At 43.4% G+C, this 22,679-nt stretch overlaps 1 protein-coding gene across 3 annotated transcripts in view; it reads left to right on the top strand.

The window, feature by feature from the left end:
• Positions 1-22,679, top strand: part of mgll (monoglyceride lipase) — a 114,337-nt gene that overhangs the window by 83,886 nt on the left and 7,772 nt on the right. For 2 of the 3 annotated variants that reach the window (XM_072280251.1, XM_072280249.1), the window contains exons 5-6: positions 4,719-4,829; positions 8,958-9,047. In XM_072280251.1, the coding sequence (XP_072136352.1) occupies positions 4,719-4,829; positions 8,958-9,047 (201 nt within the window). The remainder of the gene's footprint in view (positions 1-4,718; positions 4,830-8,957; positions 9,048-22,679) is intronic. The other variant, XM_072280250.1, reaches the window with a different exon arrangement.

Here is a 22,679-nt window from a genome sequence, read left to right as displayed (position 1 = left end):
TTACCAGTGGAATAATAAAGATTAGCTTTATTTGTTACATGCGCTTTGAAACACCGAAACCAGCAGTGAAATATTCCATTTGCATCGAAGACCAGTGCAGTCTGAGGACGTGCTGGGGGCAGCCCACAAGTGTTGCCGTGCTTCTGGCGCGCAGCTAGCATGCCCACAACTCATTAGTCCTAACCCGTATGTGTTTGGAATGTGGGAGGAAACCCACGCAGTCACAGGGAGAACGTACAAACTCCTCACAGAGAACGGTGGGTCCTGCTGTAAGACTATTGAACCGCTCCCTAGAATGATCAGATGGACTCTTGACCTCACAATCTACCTTGTGGCCTTGCACCTTACTGTTTGCACTGCCTTTCTCTGTGACTGCAAACAATGTATTCTGCAATCTGTTATTGATTTTCCCTTGTACTACCTCAGTATTCAGAGAGTACAGCCTCAGAACACAGGGACGTCCTTTCAGAATGGATAAGAGGAGAGATTTCTTTAACTAGAGAGTGGTGAGTTTATTACCGCAGGGGTCTGTGAAGGCCAAATCTTTATGCATATTTAAGGCAGAGGTTGATAGGTTCTTGGTTAGTCAGAGGCTGAGTACAGGGCTACGGTAGGAAACCTTGTCACATGGTGTGAGCAGAATTATCTGCAGCTTAATGTGAAAAAGACTAAGGAGCTGGTGGTAGACCTGAGGAGAGCTAAGGTACCAGTGACCCCTGTTTCCATCCAGGAGATCAGTGTGGACATGGTGGAGGATTACAAATACCTGGGGATACGAATTGACAATAAACTGGACTGGTCAAAGAACACTGAGGATGTCTACAAGAAGGGTCAGAGCTGTCTCTATTTCCTGAGGAGACTGAGGTCCTTTAACATCTGCCAGACGATGCTGAGGATGTTCTACGAGTCTGTGGTGGCCAGTGCTCTCATGTTTGCTGTTGTGTGCTGGGGCAGCAGGCTGAGGGTAGCAGACACCAACAGAATCAACAAACTCATTCGTAAGGCCAGTGATGTTGTGGGGATGGAACTGGACTCTCTGACGGTGGTGTCTGAAAAGAGGATGCTGTCCAAGTTGCATGCCATCTTGGACAATGTCTCCCATCCACTACATAATGTACTGGGTGGGCACAGGAGTACATTCAGCCAGAGACTCATTCCACCGAGATGCAACACAGAGCGCAATAGGAAGTCATTCCTGCCTGTGGCCATCAAACTTTACAACTCCTCCCTTGGAGGGTCAGACACCCTGAGCCAATAGGCTGGCCCTGGACTTATTTCCTGGCATAATTTACATATTACTATCTTAATTATTTATGGTTTTATTACTATTTATTATTTATGGTGCAACTGTAACAAAAACCAATTTCCCCCGGGATCAATAAAGTATGACTATGACTATGTAGGGATTTGGTGAGAAGGCAGGAGATTGAGCTGAGAGGAAAATGGATCATCCATGATGAAATGGCAGAGTAGACTCGACAGTCCGAATAACCTAATTCTGCTCCTATACCTTATAAGTCTTCTGATGTGATGAAACAATCTGTACGGATGGCACGCAGAACCAAGTTTCTGAGTTTATTGCTGTCCATATACGAAAGTAAGCACACTTAATGATTACCAGTCATCATGAAGTCATGAAAAATTGTTTCCAACAGCATCACAGACGCATAGGTTCAAACAGCACACAGAATATTAATTACACATCAGGCTTGAAGAAAAAGGACTGGGGCAAACAAAATATTGCTGCAAAAATGAAACATCATCAGAATCTACTTGAGCTATAGGGAAAGGCTAAATAGATTAGGGGTTTATTTTTTGGAACGTAGAAGAACAAGGGGAGATTTAATAGAGGATTATAAAATTATGAGGGGTATATAGATAGGGTATGGCTGGCAGTGTGGAGATAAGTCTCGACCAAAGGAGGTGTAAGGCATTCCACTAGTCTGCAGGTCACCCTTGGGGAAGGTGTAGCACCTGCTTTGCCCCCCGATCAGGGTCGTGTGAAGCCATGGGAGCGGGTGGTGGATGGTCGTATGAGCAGCCAGTGCAGATCACACGTCCTGGTTATGCGACCACTGACGCCAGGTAGACAACCTCTGAGGAGCACTGAAAATGGCCGTGGTCACCCATTTTGTAAATTCCCTGCCTGGAAGAAGGCGATGACAAACCACCTCAGTAGAAACATTTGCCAAGAACAATCATGGTTGTGGATGGAATGTGATTGCCAATATCGTACAACATGGCACATAATGATGATGATGATGAGATAGGGTAAATGCAAGCAGGTTTTTTTCTACTGAGATTGGGTGAGAGTAGAGCTAGAGGTCATAGGTTAGGGGTGAGAGGTGAAATATTTAAGGGAAACTTGAAGGGGACGCCTTCAGTCAGAGGGTGGTGTGAGCATGGAATGAAGTGCCAGCAGACATGCCCTCTTCTTCTTGCTATCATCAGAAGCCTGAAGAGAAACACTCAACATTTTTGTGGACAGCTTCTTCCCACCGCCATCAAATTTCTGAATGGACATCGAACCACTTTTTTCCTTGTCTTTTTGCACTGCGGCAGAAATCGAACCCTGATCTTACAGCTGGCGCTGTAAAGCATTGCGCAGACCGCTTCACTACTGATGGAAGCAGATATGACAGGACGCACCTAGACAGGCAGGGAATGGAGGGAATGGACCATGTGCAGTCAGATGGGACTAGTTGGAATTGGCACTATGGTCAGCACAGACGTTTTTCTTTGCTGTACTGTTCCAAAGCTATAAACAATCTGCTGAAAGGACTTAGTGGTTGTTGTACTGCATTCCGAACAATCCTGAGACTATATGCTGGTCTAGATTTAGAACAATAGAATATAGCACAGTACAGGCTCTTTGGCCCATTTAACCCACTCCAAAATCAATCTAACCCTTCTCTCCTACACAGCCCTCTGGTTTTCTATTGTCCATGTGTCTATCTAAGAGTTTCTTAAATGTCCCTAATGTATCTGCCTCTACCACCACCCCTGGCAGGGTGTTCCATTCTTCGTGCAATAAATGTACCTCTGAAATTCCCCTCCCCCCCTTTACTTTCCTCCAATCACCTGATTATGCCTTGTTTCAGCTGATTGTGCCTGGGAAGAAGTCCCTGGCTATCCACTCTATCAATGGCTCTTATCATCTCATACACCTTAGTTCTAGGGAATGAAACTGAATGAGAGGAAGGACGATGCTGGAGTATTGGGGAGCTGCTAATAGTGTTTGCAAAGGTGGGAATCAGGTAAATTACTCAAGCCTCTCTAAGTAGCTGTTATGTCCGGACAGATAGAGTCAGAATCAGGGTTAATATCACTGGCATATCAAAAGTTCAACAAAAATTCATAAGTACATTTATGATTGAAGTATATACCACCTTGAGATTTGTCTTCTCACAGGCATCCACAAAACAAAGAAACACATTGGAACCCACAAAATAAACCCTCAAAACAAAGACCACGAAACACCTGATGTGTAAAAACAAGAGCAAATCGTGCAAACAATAAAAAAAAACTACAGAACATGAACCGCTGGGTCCCTGAAAGTGAGTGCACAGCCACAGAGCCGGTTCCGTGTGCAGCCGGTCCAGGGGCCTGATGGCTACAGGCCACAGCCACGGAACTGTGAAATTTGTTGCTTTGCGGCAGCAGTACATTGCAGTGCACATTACTAAAAAGTATAAATTACAATAGGAACAAATATATAATATATTTAATAAGTAGTGGAAAAAGAGAGCAAAAAGAGAAAAGAAATAGTGAACACGAGGAATTCTGCAGATGCTGGAATTTCAAGCAACACACATGAAAGTTGCTGGTGAACGCAGCAGGCCAGGCAGCATCTCTAGGAAGAGGTACAGTCGACGTTTCGGGCCGAGACCCTTCGTCAGGACTAACTGAAAGAAGAGATAGTAAGAGATTTGAAAGTGGGAGGGGGATCCGAAATGATAAGAGAAGACAGGAAGGGAAAAACTGTCCAGCTCTTGGCTCCATCCCTCCCCCTCCTGTCTTCTATCATTTTGTATCTCCCCCTTCCCCTCCCACTTTCAAATCTCTTACTAGCTCTTCCTTCAGTTAGTCCTGACGAAGGGTCTCGGCCCGAAACGTCGTCTGTACCTCTTCCTATTGATGCTGCCTGGCCTGCTGCGTTCACCAGCAACCTTTATGTGTGTTGAAAGAAATAGTGAGGTAGTTTGCAAGAGTTTGTTGTCCATTCAGATAGTGGGGGGGGGAAGAAGCAGTTGTTAGAACGTTGAGTGTGGGTCTTCAGGCTCCTGTACGTCCTCCCTGATGGTAGCAATGAGAAGAGGGCATGTCCTGGTGATGGGGGCCCTTAATGATGGGTGCCACCTCTTTGAGACATCACATTTTGAAGGTGTCCTCCATGCTGGGGAGGCTGGAGCCCATGATGGAACTGATTGCATTTACAACTTCCTACAGCATGTTCTGATCCTGTGCGGTGGTCCCTCCACACTAGCTGGTGATTGACCAGTTAGAATGCTGTCACATTTTAATGGGATGGGACAAGACTTCATTTAGAAAGGCAGAGATTGAACAGGGACATGCAGTGTGGATTTGACACTCTGATTAACTGAATGATGTTCTGTTCGGAGGTAACAAAAATGATCAAGCCGCGCAGAGCTGGTGTGAGCTGATTAACAGCCTTCTCTCACCTCGCTAATGTAGCCCTGTGTGCTCTTGTACTTCAGGGAGGATTGATTGCTATCTATGCCATGCACGACAGACCAGAAGACATCGCCGGGGCGATCTTCATTTCACCTTTGGTTACCCTGAATCCTGAGTCAGCACGACCCTGGAAGGTAATAGTCAGCTGACTCATTGAGCACGCAGAAAATAAAGCACGGTAAAAGGCCCTTCGGCCCAACAAGCCCGTACTACACAAATTACACCACCTACTAACCCCTACGGTGTTTGGAATGTCCAAGGACGTGCAGGGGGCAGTGTGCAATGTCGCCATGCCTCCGGTGCCAACATAGCATGCCCACAGCTCACTCATCTTAACCCATATGTCTTCGGAATGTGGGAGGAAAACCGGAATACGCGGAAGAGACCCCCGCGGTCATGGAGAGGACGTGCCAACCCCTTAGAGACAGCAGCTGGAATTGAACCGGGGCGGCTGGTGCCGTAATAGTGTTTCGCTAGCGACACTGCCAAATCTTGAGTTCAGTCAGTCCACGCATCTCACCTATTCCAACTCCCAGCTTATGTTCAAGCTCGAAGTTCAAGTTTATTGTCATGGGAATAGATACACAGGGTATCCCATGAAAATTAAGTTAACAAATTTCACGACACGTGCCGGTGATAATAAACCTGATTCTGATTCTTTCTGCAGAACAGTACATTACAAACAATATAAGTTAATATCAAATGAAATTAACATCGAATTTGTGTTACTTACATAACAAACTAAGTACAATACTAGTGTAAGATGAGAGAGGGGAAAAGAAATCTATTCCGAGATAGTGTTACAGTTTTTGTTCAAGAACCTCATGGTAGTGGGGCTGAGGTGTGGGTCTTCAGGCTCTTGTAGCTCCTGCCTGATGGTAGCAGCATGAAAACTGCATGGCCCGAATGTTGGGGCTCTTTAGTGCTGGATGTCACCTTCCTGAGACACCAACTCACGTACATGTTCCTCGACGCTGGGGAGAGCTGGACCCCGATGAAACTAGCTGAGTCCATGTTACTGCTGGGATTCCATTCCACTGGGTCCACAAGAAGCAGGCTCCTTATGCAGCCTTCTTGCGCAACCCCGTCAGCATGTTCCACACACCCACCATGCTCTCTGCAACGTCCCACCTCTGACAACCCCCATAAAATATCTTCCTCACTCTAAACAGATTACTCTGGTTTTCGCCATTACTGGGTAAAGAGTGCCGGCTGTCCTTGCTGTCTATGACTCTCATAATCTTTTACACCTCTATCAAGTCATCTCATCCTCAGTTCCAAAGAATAAAGCCCCAGCTCACTCAACATACATTTATAAGACATGCTCTCTCATCTAGACACCATCCTAGTAAATCTCCTCTGTATCCTGTCCAAAGCTTCCATATCCTTCCAATAATGGGGTGATCAGAGCTGAACACAATATTCCAAGCATGGCTGAAACAAGAGTTTTATAGAGCTGCAACGTTACCTCACGGCTCTTGAACTCACGTCACTTTATGTTTTGATATACCTGCAACAAATAAACTTGAATCTTGATCTTGAAATCTTGGTCGATCCCCTGACTAATGAAGAACACACTATGCACCTTCATAAGCACCCTATCAACTGGTGTGGCAACTTTGAGGGATCTATGGTCTTAAACCCCAAATCCCTCTGTTCCTCCACACTGCTAAGTATAACCTAATGGGAGAACCATTTCTGGAAAGGAATGACATTACAAGTTTCACACATTCTGTCCCTTTGAAAAAACACACATCTCACAATGTTTACATTGGAAACTGTAGTGAGCAATCCAGCTGGAAGATTACTAACACATTCCTGCAGATGAGGAAAAATAACAGTTGCTCATTTTCAGTTTGCAATTTTAACATGTGTGCACTTTTCCTTGAGAATTAGTTCTTTATTTTTAGGAGCGAGAATTGTTTTTGCTTTTTTCTTTTTGATAGCCACTTTCTCACTTTCCTTCACTCTTGGGAATATGTCAGGCTACTTCTAAGATCGATAGATACTTTATTGAACCCAAAGGAAATTTCAGTGTCACAGTAGCATTACAAATACACAGGTATAAATATTAAATGAGAAGTAGAAAGAATAAAAAATAAGTTACCACAAACAGTCTAACAGGAGGGGGTTACCACTTCCCCGGCTGTAGGTTGACTCATTATAGAGCCTAATGACTGAAGGTAAGAATGACTTCATGTAGCGCTCTTTGGAGCAGCGCAGTTGTCTTAGCCTATTACTAAAAGTGCTCCTCTGTTCAGCCAAGGTGGCACGCAGAGAGTGAGAAACATTGTCCAGAATTGCCAGGATTTTCCGTTCGACCACAGCCTCCAGTGTGTCTAGTTTGACTCCTATAACAGAGCCAGCCTTTCTAATCAGTTTATTGAGCCTGTTGGCATCAACTGTGTTGATAACATTGCCCCAGCACACCACTGCTTAGAAGGTTGTACTGATGACAACAGAGTGGTAGGGCATGTGAAGGAGATGCCTACTTACTCCAAAGGACCTCATTCTCCTCAGGAAGTAGAGGCAACTCTGGCCTTTTTTGTACACAGCCTCTGTGTTGGCGCTCCACTCGTCTGCCATCCAGGTTCATAGGTTATGGGTTAAAGGTGAAATATTTAAGGAGAACCTGAGGGGGTACTTCTCCACTCAGAGGTGGTGTGAGGGTGTGGAATGAGCTGCCAGTGGAAGTGATAAATACAGATTCAACTGCAACATTTAAGAGAAGTTTGGATAAGTACATGGATGGGAAGGGTATGGAGAGCTATGGTGCAGGTGCAGGTGAATGAGACCAGGCACAATAAAAACTAGATGGGCCAAAGGGCCTGTTTCTGTATTGTAGCACTCCATGACTTTCTGTATCAAAACTTCCAAATGGATCTTGCCACAGTCCATAGAGTACAACACTTCCTAGCTGAGATTTTGATCCCCTGAGCCACAGCGGTTATGTTACTGCCAAAGCTGTTTGAGGAATTTAAAGAGTGAATATTATGGTAGTTGCCAAAGAATTTTCATCCCAATTGATTATGTTTCGTCTGAATAATAATCAATCACATCCGAGTTCCAATCTAAACTTTGTGTCAGTTCTAACGTTAATAGACATACACTTTAGAACAATAGAACATAGAATACTACAGCACAGTACAGGCCATTTGGCCCATAATATTGTGCTCATCTTTTCATCTACTCTAAATTCAATCTACCTGTTCCTTTCCACTGAGCACTCCATTTTGCTATCATCCTTGAGCCTATCTGAGAATCTTTTCAATGTTCCTAATGTATCTGCCTCTACCACCACCCCTGGCAGTGTATTCCACACATCCACCACTTTTTATGTAAAAAAAATAACCTCTGACACCCCACCTATACTTTCCTGCAATCACTGTAAAATTATGCCCTCTTGTATTAGCTATTTCGACCCTGGGAAAATGTCTCTGGCTTTCCACTGGTCATCTTTTACACCTCTATCACATCAGCTGTAATCCTTCTCATCTCCAAAGAGAAAGGCCCTTTCTTGCTCAAACAATCCTCATAAGCGATGCCCTCTAATCCATGAAGCCCCCTGGGAAACCCCCTCTGCACCCTCTCTAAATCTTCCACATCTTTCCTATAATGAGACGACCAGAAATGAACACAATATTCCAAGTATTGGCTAACCAGAGTTTCATGGAGCGGTAACATTACCTCGTTCAAAGTTCAAAGTAAATTTATTGCTAAACTTACCACATACAACCCTGAGATTAATTTTCTTGCGGGCACACTCAGTAAATCCAAGAACCATAACAGAATCAATTGAGGGACAGTACCCAACAGGACGGACATGCAACTACTATGCAAAAGACAACAAATTGTGCAAATACAAAATAAATAATAATAATAGATAAATAAGCAATAAATATTGAGGACATGAGATGAAGAGTCCTTGAAAGTGAGTCCATGGGTTGTGGGAACAGTTCAGTGTCTGGGCCCATTAGTTCAAGAGCCTGATGGTTGAGGAGTTCCTAAACCTGGTGGTGTGGGTCCTAAGGCTCCTGTACCATCTTCCTGTTGGCAGATCTTCCTCTTGAACTCAGTCCCCTGAATAATAAAGGCCAATCCCCCATATGTATTCTTAACTACCCAATGAACTTGTGTGGCAACTTTGAGGGATTTAAATCTTTTCTTTGCAGCTGATAGAGTCTTGGAATGACTGAGGTAGAACATAGATCAAAATAAGGTCACATGCTTCATCTGTACTTACCTTGTTTCCTCCTCTCCAGGTGTTCTGTACCAAACTGCTGTGTCACCTGATGCCAAATATGTCCCTGGGAGTCATGAATCCACAGTGGCTATCCAGAGATGAAAAGGAGGTGAGTTCGGCTTAACATTTCTGACGAATGGGGTTAATAGTTTCTATGGTTGAGAGTGTGAGCCAGTCAAAGTCACAGCTCAAGACAGTTATGGACGGCTCATTATAGGAAGGATGGCCCGGTCTATCACAGGTAAAGCCCTCTCCACCACTGAGCACATCAAAACAAAACACTCTCTCAGGAAAGTAGTATTCATCACCAGGGACCACACCACCCAGGACATTCATGAATTTCACTACGACCATCATGAAGAAGGTAGAAGAGCCTCAGGACTCATGCTGCCAGGTTCAGGAACAATTAGTTCCCCTCAACCACCAGGCTCTTGAACCAAAGGAGATAACTTCATTCAACTTCACTTGCTCCATCACTGAACTGATTTCAAAACCTCTGGACACACTTCCGAAGTCTCTTCATCTCATGTTCTCAGTACTTAGACTATAAGATATAGGAGCCGAATGAGGCCATTTGGCCCATTGAGCCTGCTTCACCATTTCATGACGCCTGATCCAATTTTCCTCTCAGCCCCAATCTCCTGCCTTGTCCCCGTATCCATTCATGCCCTGACCAATCAAGAATCTGTCAACTCTGCCTTAAATATACATAAAGGCCTGGCCTCCACAGATGTTTGTGGCAAAGAATTCCACAGATTCAGTACTCTCTGGCAAAATAAATTCCTCCTCATCTCTGTTCTAAAAGGATACCCCTCTATTCTGAAACTGTGTTCTCAAGTCTTAGACTCTCCCACCATAGGAAACAACCTCTCACATCCACTCAATCAAGGCCTTTCACCATTCGATAGGTTTCAATGAGATCATCTCTCATTCTTCTGAATTCCAGTGAATATAGGCCCAGAGCCTTCAAATGCTCTTCATATGCCAAGCTATTTAATCCTGGAATCATTTTTTGTGAACCTCCTTTGAACGTTCTCCAGTTTCAGGACATTCTTTCGAAGATAAGGGGCCCAAAACTGCTCCCAGTACTCCAGGTGAGGGCTCACCAGTGCTTTATAAAGTCTCAACATTACATTCTTGCTTTTATGTTATAGTCCTCTTGAAATGAATACTAACATCGCATTTGCCTTCCTTACAACAGATATTAGTTCCACCTCCAGTTCAGGTGCAAACCTTCCCTGGAAGAGAACCCAATGATCCAAAATTCTTATGCCCTCCCTCCTACACCAACTCCTTAGCCATATATTAAACTGTATAATTTTCCTAGTTCTGGCTTCAATAGCGCATGGCATGGGCAGCAATCCTGAGATCACAACCCTGGAGGTCCTGCCCTTTAACTTAGCACCTAACTCCCTGAACTCTTTATACAAAACCTCCTCACTCATTCTACCCATATCATTGGTACCTACATGACTTCTGGCTGTTCACCCTCCCATTTAAGAATTCTGAGGACTCAATCTGAGATATCCTGGACCTTGGTACTGGGGAGGCAACATACCACCCAGGAATCTCGTTCTTGCCCACAGAACCTCCTGTCCATTCCCTTTACTAATGAGTCCCCTATCACCACACTGTGCCTCTTCTCCCTCCTTCCTTTCTGGGTCACGGAGGCAGACTCAGTGCCAGAGACCTGACCACTGTGACTTTCCTCTGTTAGGTCAACCCCCAACAGTATCTAAAGTGATATACCTCTTGTTGAGGGGGATGACCACAGGGGTACTCTGCACAGGCTCCTTAACCCCTTATTTATTGCTTATTTATTTATTATTATGTTTTACCCTTTTTGAATTTGCAATTTGTTTTCTTTTGCACATTGGTGTTTGTTGTCTTTGCAGTGTATGGTCTTTTATTTATCCAAATGTGTTTCTTTGTTTCTATTGTGAATGCCCGCAAGACAATGAATCTCTGGGTGGTATAAGGTGATATCATACGTATATGTACTTTGACAACAAATTTACTCTGAACTTTGAACTTTTTGAAATTTGGGTGTCAAGATTTTATAGAAGGTCAGAAGAGGTTTACCAGGATGCTGTCTGGATTCGAGAGCATGCGCTATAATGAAAGGTTGGACAACCTTGTGTTGTTTTCTCTGGAGTGACAGAGGCTTGAAGGGAGATCTGATAAGATTGTGAGAGGCATAGATAGAGTAAATGAGACAGTATCTTTGCCCAAGGATTGAAATGTCTCAATCTGGAGGGCATGCATTTAAGGTGAGAGGGGGTAATTTCAAAGGCGATGTGAAGGCCAGTTGTTTTTTACACAGAGAGTGGTGGTGCCTGGAATGTGCAGTCTGCAGTGGTGGCAGAGGGAGATACTTTAGAGACTTTTAAATGGTGTTCAGGTAGGCACATGAATGTGAGGGGAATGGAAGGATATGAATATTGCGTCGGCAACAGAGATCAGTTCAGTTGGCCACTTGGTTATTAATTTAAAAGGTTTGGCACAACATTGTGGGCTGAATGGCCTGTTCTTCTGCTCTTCTGTTCAAATTTTATTTTTGAGGTGGTGGCATTGACAAGGGATCCTGCCTAATTGTATCATGTCCTGCTATGGAAACACCAATCCCCAGGAAGAGAAAGCCTTTCAAAAGTGATGGACACAGCCTAGTCTATCACAGGAAAAGCCCTCCCCACTATTGAGCACATTTAAAAGGAGTGCTACCACAAGAAAGCACCATCCAGGCCACGCTCTTATCTCACTACTGCCATCAAGAAGGAGATACAGGAGCCTTAGGACCCACACCGCCAGCTTCAGGAACAGTTATTACCCTTCAACCATTAGGCTCCTGAACCAGCATGGATAACTTCACTCACCTCAACTCTGAACTGATTCCACAACCTACAGACTCACTTGTAAAGACCCTATATCTCAGGTTCACAGTGCCATTTATTATTTTTAATTATACAATTTGTCTTCTTTTGCATATTTGTTTTTTGTCAGTCTTTGCATATAGTTTTCATTGTATTTCTTTGTTCAACTGTGAATGCTTGCAAGAAAATGAATCTCAGGGTTGTATATGGTCGATACAAGAGGACATGGCTTTAAGGTAAGGGGTGGGAAGTTCAGGGGGAATATTAGAGGAAGGTTTTTTACTCAGAGAGTGGTTGGTGCGTGGAATGCACTGCCTGAGTCAGTGGTGGAGGCAGATACACTAGTGAAATTTAAGAGACTACTAGACAGGTATATGGAGGAATTTAAAGTGGGGGATATTATGAGAGGCAGTGTTTGAGCATCGATACAACATTGTGGGCCGAAGGGCCTGTACTGTGCTGTACTGTTCTATATTCTATGTAACATATACATACTTTGATAATAAATTTGCTTTGACTTTGATTTTGAGAGTCAATAAGGCAGCTTGACTTGTGTACTCAAAGTGTGGCCATTGGGAGTTTGAAGGATATTAGAGGAAGGGTGGGTCAGACACTCTGAGCCAATAGGCTGGCCCTGGACTAATTTCCATCTGGCATAGTTTGCATTTTGTTGTTTGATTGTTTGTGGTTTTTGTATTGCTATATTTATGCTCTATTCTTGGTTGGTGCGGCTGTAACGAAACCCAATTTCCTTCGGGATCAATAAAGTATATCTATCTATCTAAGGATGTTCAGGTAGGATTTCTTCATTATGTTTCATCCTAGTGTCTTTGTGATCCACAGATTCTTTGGAAGTCAAGGATGAGGCATAAACCTTGTTGTTTATGACCATATTTAAAATTTAAAGTTCGAAGTAAATTTATTATCAAAGTACACATATGTCACCAAATGTAACCCTGAGATTCATTTCCTTGTGGGCAGACTCAATAAATCTATATAATAATAACCTTAATAGAATCAATGAAAAGCCACCTAGATTGGGTATTCAACATGAGTTGCAGAAGACAACAAATTGTGAAATCACAAAAAGAAAAAAAGTGATAATAAGAAATACATAAGCAATAAATATCGAGAACCTGAGACGAAGAGTCCCTGAAAGTGAGTCCATAGGTTGTGGGACCATTTCAATGATGAGATGAGTGAAGTTGTCCCCGTTGGTTCAAGAGCCTGATGGTTGAGAGGTTGTAACTGTTCCTGAACCAGGTGGTGTGAGTCCTGAGGCTCCTGAACTTTTTTTTGGTGAAGTGTTACAAGAACGAAGAATGAGCAAAGAAAGATGAAGAAAAAGAAGTTGTGGTTGTCTCACACTCAGATTAGAGATAACAACGTAGCAGTGATAACAATTAACCTATAGAATAGTCAGATTCAGGACCGTACCATTTCAGAGATGTATAGTTGTGGGTATGCCATGTTGGTGTTGGAACTGTGGTGGGCTTCTCAGCTCAATACTCACTGATTAGATGCATTTCACGGTATGTTTCGGTGTACATGTGATAACTAAAGCTATTCTTTAGTCTTTAAAATCTTTTGTTTGAATTGTGCCCTATTGTAATAGTACAGGATGTCAAAGACCAATAGGTCAGGATGGGATGGGGTGGATAATTAAAGTGGCAGGGAACAGGAAGCTCAGGCCACCTCTGCAGATTTTGAGCAGGTAGTCTGAGAGGTGGCCACCCGATCGGCGTTAAGGAAATCACACTGTGAACGTTGAATACAGGACACTGCAAGTGGATGGCCGCTTCACCTGGAATGTCTGGCTCCCTGGAAAGTTGGAAAGGAAGTGTTGAAAAGGGCAAGTGTTGTATCTTTGGTGATGGCATCATGCAATGCCTTATGATGGGAGGTGAGGGTAATAGATGAGGAAGGAATAGGGTGAATAGATTCTCACTGGCCGAGTTATCATCAATTAACTGGGCTCTGAAAACTCACAGTCGTTCTTTGATCGCACTTTATTGACAAGTGCACAAGAAGAAGAGCCCGGGCCCCTGTCACCCACACAGTTCTGAAGTCTGAGCAGAGAAGTGCTATTTTTATACAGAAATTAACTAGCAGTAATAATGACCATTTGTAAACTACATATGTTCAAAAGTCAAAGTAAATTTATTATCAAAGTACATGTATGTCACTGTACACTACACTGAGATTCATTTTCTTGCAGATACTCACAGTAGAACGAAGAAATACAACAGAATCAATGATAAGTTACACACAAAGACTGACAATCAAGATGCAATCAATGTTCAAATTTCTTGCTTGCAAAATCAATCGCCATTAACGATATAGATGTTAAAATTCAATAGAAACCTCAAGCTAACTAATGGTGATACTTTGAAGTTAGTAATGTGTTGGTATGCGTAGCTTGCATCTTCTGTTACATGCTTATCTTATCTCCATATGCCAAATGGCTCCGGTCCCCTGCTATGCAAAGGGAAGCTAAGCTCTTCAAAGCTTTTCTTCCCTGGGCTGTCTGTACGCCATCTGCAATGTATCTTTGCCTGGGCATTATTTTAACACTTGCTTTGGTGGCAGGGTGGAGATGCATCTCTACCAAAACAGGTGTAAGGCGCTCCTTCCCTCCGCTAGCCTGCAGATCACTTGCTTAGCCCCCAATCAGGATCACGTGAAGCCATGGGAGTGGGTGGTGGATGGTTGTATGAGCAGCTGGTGCATACCACAAGTCCTGGTTTTGCAACCACTGATGCAAGGCAGACAATCTCTGAAGAGTATTGATAATGGCTGGGGTGATGATGATGATGATGATGATGATGATGCCACAACTTCCATAACAGGGTGGGGCAGCATTGCCCTTGTGATCCTGATGTTTCTGGAACAGCCTGGTTAATCGATTATTGAGGACACTTGAAGAGAATTGAACAATAGTCATAGTCATACTTTATTGATCCCGGGGGAAATTGGTTTTCGTTACAGTTGCACCATAAATAATTAAATAGTAATAAACCATAAATAATTAAATAGTAATATGTAAATTATGCCAGGAAATAAGTCCAGGACCAGCCTATTGGCTTAGGGTGTTTGACCTTCCAAGGGAGGAGTTGTAAAGTTTGATGGCCACAGACAGGAATGACTTCCTATGACGCTCTGTGTTGCATCTCGGTGGAATGAGTCTCTGGCTGAATGTACTCCTGTGCCCACCCTGTACATTATGTAGTGGATGGGAGACATTGTCCAAGATGGCATGCAACTTGGACAGCATCCTCTTTTCAGACACCACCGTCAGAGAATCCAGTTCCATCCCCACAACATCACTGGCCCTACGAATGAGTTTGTTGATTCTGTTGGTGTCTGCTACCCTCAGCCTGCTGCCCCAGCACACAACAGCAAACATGATCGCACTGGCCACCACAGACTCGTGGAACATCCTCAACATCGTCCGACAGATGTTAAAGGACCTCAGTCTCCTCAGGAAATAGAGACGGCTCTGACCCTTCTTGTAGACAACCTCGGTGTTCTTTGACAGAAAGGACATGTAAAAGCTGTCAGTCACACAGCACAGAAACAGGCCCCTCAGCTCAGCTGGTCCATTCTGACCAAGATTCCCACCTAATACATATTATTGGTACATATTGGGACCAATGACAGAGGAGATAAGGTGAGGAGGTCCTGAAGAGAGATTTTGGGGAGCTAGGTAGAAAGCTGAGAAACTGGACCTCCAGGGTAGTAATCTCTGGTTTGCCACCTGAGCCACGTGCCAGTGAGGGTAGGAGTATGGTAGGTGAATGCGTGGCTGAGGAACTGGTGCAGGAGGCTGGGGTTCAGATTTATGGATCATTGGGATCTCTTCCTGGGAAAGTATGACCTCCACAAAAGGGACAAGTAACACTTGAACCCGAGGGTGCCCAATATTCTTGTGGTCAGGTTGGCTAGCGTTGATCGGGAGGGTTTAAACTAATTTGGTAGGGGAGTGGGAACTGGAGTAATATTTCTGAAGATGACGCAGTTGGTTTACAAACAGAGGCAATGTGCAGCGATCAGAGGCTGTTGAGAGTGCAAAATTGCAGTCAACAGGATGAGTTGCAACGTAAAAGGCGAACAAAATCAAGAAGGGTGAATACAAGACTGAAAGTGTTATTTGAATGCGCGCAATATACGGACTAAGGTAGATGAACTAGTAGCATAGTTAAAGATCAGTTACAGATTGGAATGCAGGATGTTGTAAGCATCACTGAATCATGGCTGAAAGAAGATTATAGCTGGGAACCTAATGTCCAAGGATACACATTGTATCAAAAGGACAGGCAGGAGGGCAGAGGGGTAGCATTGCTCTGTTGGTAAAAAAGTGAAATCAAATCATGAGAAAGAGGTGACAAAGGGTCAGAAGCTGTTGATCATCGTAGATAGAGCTAAAGAACTGCAAGGGTAAAAAGACCCTGATGGGATTGTATACAGACCCCCAAATAGTAGTAAGGATGCAGTCTACAAATTACAACTCAAGATAGAGAATACATGCCAAAAAGGCAATTTTTCAATAATCATGGGGGATTTCAATATGTTGGTAGATTGGAAAATTAGGTTCATGTTGGATTTCAATAGGGATAATTTCTAGAATGCCTATGAGATGTCTTTTTAGAACAGCTCATGGTTGAGCCTACTGGAGGATCAACTATTCTGAATTGGGTGTTGTGCAATAAACCGAAATGATTAGAGACCTTAAGGTAAATGAACCCTTAGGGCACGTGATCATAATATGATCGAATTCACCCTGAAATTCGAAAAGGAGAATCTAAAGTCAGATGTATTAGTTTTACAGTGGAGTCAAGGGAATTTCAGAGGCATGAGAGAGGAATTGGCCAGAATTGATTAGAAAAGAATACTGGCAGGAATGACAGCAGAACAGCAATGGTTGGAATTTCTGGAAGCAATTCGGAAGCACAGGATATACACATCCCTAAGTATTTTAAAGGAAAGATGACAAAACCGTGGCCAACAATTCAAGTCAAAGCCAACATAAAGGCCAAAGAGAGGTACATAATAGAGCAAAAATTAGTGGGAAGTTAGAAGATAGGGAAACTTTTGAAAACCAACAGAGGGCAATTGAACAAGTCATTGAGAAGGAAAAGCTGGAATACAAAAGTAAGCTAGCCAATAATATTAAAGAGGATATCTAAAAGTTCTTCAGATACGCAAAGTGTAAAAGAGAGGTGAGAGTGTATGTCAGACCACTGGAAAATGATGCTGGAGAGGTAGTAATTGGGGACGAGAAAATGGCAGACAAATTGAATAAGAATTTTGCATCAGTCTTCACTGTGGAAGATACGGTGGAAGTTCCAGGTGTGAGGGGTTATGAAGTGTGTGAAGTTACCATTACTAGAGGGAAGATTCTTGGGAAATTGAAAGGTCTGAAGGTGGATAAGTCACCTGGACCAGATGGTGTGCACATCGGAGTTCTGAAATAGGTGGCTGAGGAGATTGTGTAGGCATTAGTAATGATCTTTCAAGAATCAATAGATTTTCAGAATAGTTGAAGGATAGAATAGATTTTCAAATAGTTGAAGAAGAATGTTTTTAGCCAGAGAGTGGAGAATCTATGGAATTCTTTGCCACAATCAAGAGGCCAAGTCTTTATGTGTATTTAAGGCAGAGGTTGATAGATTCCTGATTGGTCAAGGAATGAAGGGATATAGGGAGAAGGCAGGGGATTGGGGCTGTGAGGAAAATTAGATCAACCAGGATGAAATGGAGGAGCAGACTTGATGGGCCAAATGACATAATCCTGCTCCTTTATCTTATGGTCTTATGGTCTAAACTAGTCCCATTTGCCCATGTTTGGCCCATATCCCTCAATCCTTTCCTATTTAGGTACCTCTCCAGGTGTCTTATAAATGCTGTTAATATATCTGCCTAAACCGTTTCTTCAGGCAGCTTGATCCATATCCCCGCTACCCTGTGGATGAAAAAATTGCCCCTGAGGTTCCTACCCTTGTGAGCAGAGTTAAGGTGCTGCAAGGGTAAAAATACCCTGATAGGAGTTATAAACAAGCTTCCAAACAGTAGTCAGGACGTGGGATATAAATTTCACTGGGAAATAGAACAGGTATGCAACAAGGGGAATATTACAATTGTCATGGGAGATTTCAATGTGCAGGTAGCTTGGGAAAATCAGGCTGGTGCTGGATCCCAAGAGAGGGATAATTTGTAGAATGCCTTGGAGATGGCTTTTTCGAGCAGCTTGTGGCTGAGCCCACTATGGGAAAGGCAATTCTGAACTGGATGTTGTGTAATAAGCCGGATTTGATTAGGGAGCTTAAGGAAAAGGAACCCTTGGGAGGGAGTGATCTTAATATTATATATTTCACCCTGCACTTTGAGAGGAAGAATCTAAGTCGGATGTATCAGTATTACAGTGGAGCAAAGGAATGCATGGCTTATGAGAGAGGAGTTCACCAAACTTGATTGGAATGGGGTCGCTAGCAGGGAAAACAGTAGAACAGCAATAGCTGGAGTTTCTGGGGACAACTTGTAAGGTGCAGGATAGATATATCCCAAAGATGAAGTATTCTAAAGGGAGGATGAGACAACCGTGGCTGACAAAGGAAGTCAAAGACTGCTTAAAATCAAAAGAGGGCATACAATATAGCAGAAATGAATGGGAAGTTAGGGATTAGGAAGCTTTTAAAAACCAACAGAAGGCAACTAGAAAAATCATGTGGAGAGATAAGATGAGATATGAAGGTAAGCTTGCCAAAAGTATCAGAAGTTTTTTCAGATATATAAGAGTTAAAGAGAGGTGAGAGTGGACATTGAATTGCTGGAAAATAATGCTGGAGAGGTAGCAATGTGGGACAAAGAAATGGTGGAAAAACTTAAGTATCTTGCGGCAGTCTTCACTGTATGTCAGAAATTTGAGAATGTTGGGGCAGAAATGAGTGTCGTTTCTATTTCTAAGGAGAAGGTGCTTGGGAAGCTGAAAGATCTGAAAGTAGATAAGTTATCTGGACCAGATGGTCTACACCCCAGGGTTCTGAAAGACATGGCTGAAGAGATTGTGGAGGCATTAGCAATGACCTTTCAAAAATTACTGCACTCTGGAATGGTTCTGGGGGACTGGAAGTTTGTAAATGTCACTCCACTCTTTAAGAAGGAAGAGAGGCAGATGAAAAATTACAGACCAGTTAGCCTGACTTTATCAGTTGAGAAGATGTTGGGAGTCCATTATTAAGGATGAGGTTTTGAGGTTCTTAGAGGTGCATGATAAATGAGGCTGAAGTCAGCATGGTTTCCTTAAGGGGATATCTGTTGGAATTCTCTGAGGGAATAAAAGGCAGGATAAACAAAAGAGAGTCAGTGGATATTGGTGACCTGGATTTTCAAAAGGCCTTTGACAAAGTGCTGTATGTGAGGCTGCTTAACAATATAAGAGCCCATGGTATTACAGGAAAGATACTAGCATGGATAGAAGATTGGCTGACTGGCAGGAGGCAGAGAGTGGGAATAAATGGGGTCTTATCTGGTTGACAGCCAGTGAATAATAGTGTGCCACAGGAGTTGTTGTTGGGACCGCTTCTTCTCATATTGTATGTCAATGCTTTGGATGATGGAATCGATGGCTTTGTGGCCAAGTTTGCAGACGATATGAAGATAGATAGAGTTACAGGTAGTGTTGAGGAAGCAGGGAATCTGCAGAAGGACTTAGATGAATTGAGAGAATTGCCAGGGCCCTAGCAGAGATATTTATAACATCCTTAGTGATAAGAAAGGTTACAGATGATTGAAGGATAGCCAATGTTATTCTGTTGTTTAAAAAAGGCTCTAAACACAAATCAGGAAATTACAGGCTAGTGAGTCTGACATCACTTGTGGGAAATTTCTAAGGGACCAGATACAGTATATATTTTGATAGACATGGACTGATTAAGGATAGTCAGCATGTCTTTATGCTTGTTTGGTCATGTCTAACCAATCTTCTAGAGTTTTTGAGGAAATTACCAGGAAAGTGGATGAAGACAAGGCAGTGGATGTTGTCTGCATGGACTTTAATAAGGTATTTGACAAGATCCTGTATGGGAAGCTGGTCAAGAAGGTTTAGTCGTTTGGCATTCGGGATGAGATAGTAAATTGGATTAGACATTGGCTTTGTGGGAGAAGCCAGAGAGTGGAAGTAGAGGTTTGCCTCTCTGACTGGGGGCCTGTGATTAATGGTTTGTTGTAGGGATTGGTGCTGGATCCTTTGTTGTTTGTCATCTGTGTCAATGATCTGGATGATAATGTGATTAGCTGGATCGGCAAATTTGCGGATGACAGGAAGATTGGGGGTGCAGTCAACAGTGAGGAAGGCTAACGCGGCTCACAGAGGGGTCTGCATCAGCTGGAAAAATGGGCTGAAAAATGGAAGATGGAATTTAATGCAGACAAGTGCAAAGTTTTGCACTTTGGTAGGACCAACCAGGGTCGGTCTTACACAGTGAATGGTAGGGCACTGAGGAGTGTGGTAGAACAAAGGGATCTGGGAATACAAGTCTATAATTTGTTGAAAGTGGCATCACAGAGAAAGCTCTTGGCACATTGACCTTCATAAATTAATGTATTGAGTACAGGAGATGGGATGATAAGTTGAAGTTGTATAAGACACTGGTGAAGGATATTTTGGATTATTGTGTGCAGTTTTAGTCACATACATACAGGAAAGATGTAAACAAGGATGATAGAGTACAGAGAAAATCTACAAGGATTTTGCCAGGTCTTGAGCACTTGAGTTACAAGGAAAGATTGAATAGGTTAGGACTTTATTCCTTGGAATGTAGAAGATTGAGAGGAGATTTGATAGAAAATTTTGAGGGGTGTATATAGGGTAAATGCAAACAAGTTTTTTCCACTGAGGTTGGATGGGACTACAACCAGAAGTCATGACTTAAGGGTGAAAGGTGCGAAGTTTAAGGGGAAACATGAGAGGAAACTTCTTCATTCGGAAGGTCGTGAGTGTGAAATGAGCTGCCAGCATAAATAGTGCATGTGAGTTCTATTTCAATGTTTAAGAGAAGTTTGGATAGGTACATGGATAGTAGGGGTATGGGGGGGGCAGGCTATGGTTCCAGTGCAGGTCAATGGGAATAAGCAGTTGAAATGGTTTTGGCATGGACTAGATGGGCCCCAAGGGCCTGTTTTTGCTGCTGTACTCTTCTATGACTCTATGACTCAATAACAAGAAGTGGCAGATGGAATATAGTGTAAGGAAGTGTATGATCATGCACTTTGGCCGAAGGAATACAGAAGGCTTGTCCACAGAAGGCAAAAAAGTGGTTATAGACGGGTAATATTCTGCATGGACTCTGGTGACCAGTGGTGTGCCTCAGGGATCTGTTCTGGGAACCCTACTCTTTGTGATTTTTATAAATGACACAACAGTTGGGGGTGTTGTGGATAGCGAGGAGGGCTGTCAGAGGTTACAGCAGGACATCAATAGGATGCAAAACTGGGCAGAGAAGTGGCAGATGGAATTCAACCCAGATAAGTGTGCGGTGGTTCAGTTTGGTAGGTCAAATATGATGGCAGAATATAGTATTAATGGTAAGATACTTGGCAGCGTGGAGGATCAGAAGGATCTTGGGGTCTGAGTCCATAGGACAAAACTGTGTGCAGTTTTGGGCCCCCTATCTTAGAAAGGCTGTGTGCAGTTTTGGGCCCCCTATCTTAGAAAGGATGTACTGATGTTGGAGAGAGTTCAGAGAAGATTTACGAGGATGATTCCTGAAATGCAGGGGCTAACATATGAGGAGCGTTTGTCGGCTCTTGGATTGTATTCATTGGAGCATAAAAGAATGAGAGGGGATCTCATAGAAACACTTCGAATGTTGAAAGGGTTGGACAGAGTAGATGTGGAAAGGTTGTTTCCCTTGGTGGGTGAGTCCAGGACAAGAGGCCATAGTCTTAGAATTAGAGGGTACCCAGTTAAAACAGAGATGAGGAGAAATTTTTTTAGTCAGAGGGTCGTGGATTTGTGGAATTCATTGCCACATACAGCTGTGGAGGCCCGATCATTGAGGGTGTTTAAGGAGCAGATTGACAGGTATCTAATTAGTCAGGGTATCAAGGGATATGGAGAAAAAGCCGGAAATTGGAACTAGCTAGGTGAATAGTTTAGCTCATGGGGGAGCTGCGGAGCAGACTCGATGGGCCGAATGGCCTACTTCTGCTCCTTTGTCTTGTGATCTTGCGATCTTGTGACATGCAAAGCTGCTGCTGTGGTTAAGACAGCATATGGGTGACTCATCAATCATGGGTTTGAGTTTAGGAGCCGAGAGGTAATGTTGCAGCTGTATAGGACCCTGGTCAGACCCCACTTGGAGTACTGTGCTCAGTTCTGGTCACCTCACTACAGGAAGGATGTGGAAACCATAGAAAGAGTGCAGAGGAGATTTACAAGGATGTTGCCTGGATTGGGGAGCGTGCCTTATGAGAATAGGTTGAGTGAACTTGGCCTTTTCTCCTTGGAGTGACGGAGGATGAGAGGTGTCCTGATAGAGGTGTATAAAAAGATGAGAGGCATTGATTGTGTGGATAGCCAGAGGCTTTTTCCCAGGGCTGAAATGGCTAACACAAGAGGGCACAGTTTTAAGGTGCTTGGAAGTTGGTAGAGAGGAGATGTCAGGGGTAATTTTTTTTTACGCAGGCAGTGTTAAGTGCATGGAATGGGCTGCCATGGGCTGGAGGCGGATAGGATAAGGTCTTTTAAGAGACTCCTGGATAGGTACATGGAGCTTAGAAAAACAGAGGGCTATGGGTAACCCGAGGTGATTTCTAAAGTAAGTACATGTTCAGCACAGCATTGTGGGCCGAAGGGCCTGTATTGTGCTGTA

Source organism: Mobula birostris, chromosome 16 (genome assembly GCF_030028105.1).
Source record: "Mobula birostris isolate sMobBir1 chromosome 16, sMobBir1.hap1, whole genome shotgun sequence".
Lineage (NCBI taxonomy): Eukaryota > Metazoa > Chordata > Chondrichthyes > Myliobatiformes > Myliobatidae > Mobula > Mobula birostris.
This window is presented reverse-complemented; position numbering and strand designations above follow the sequence as displayed.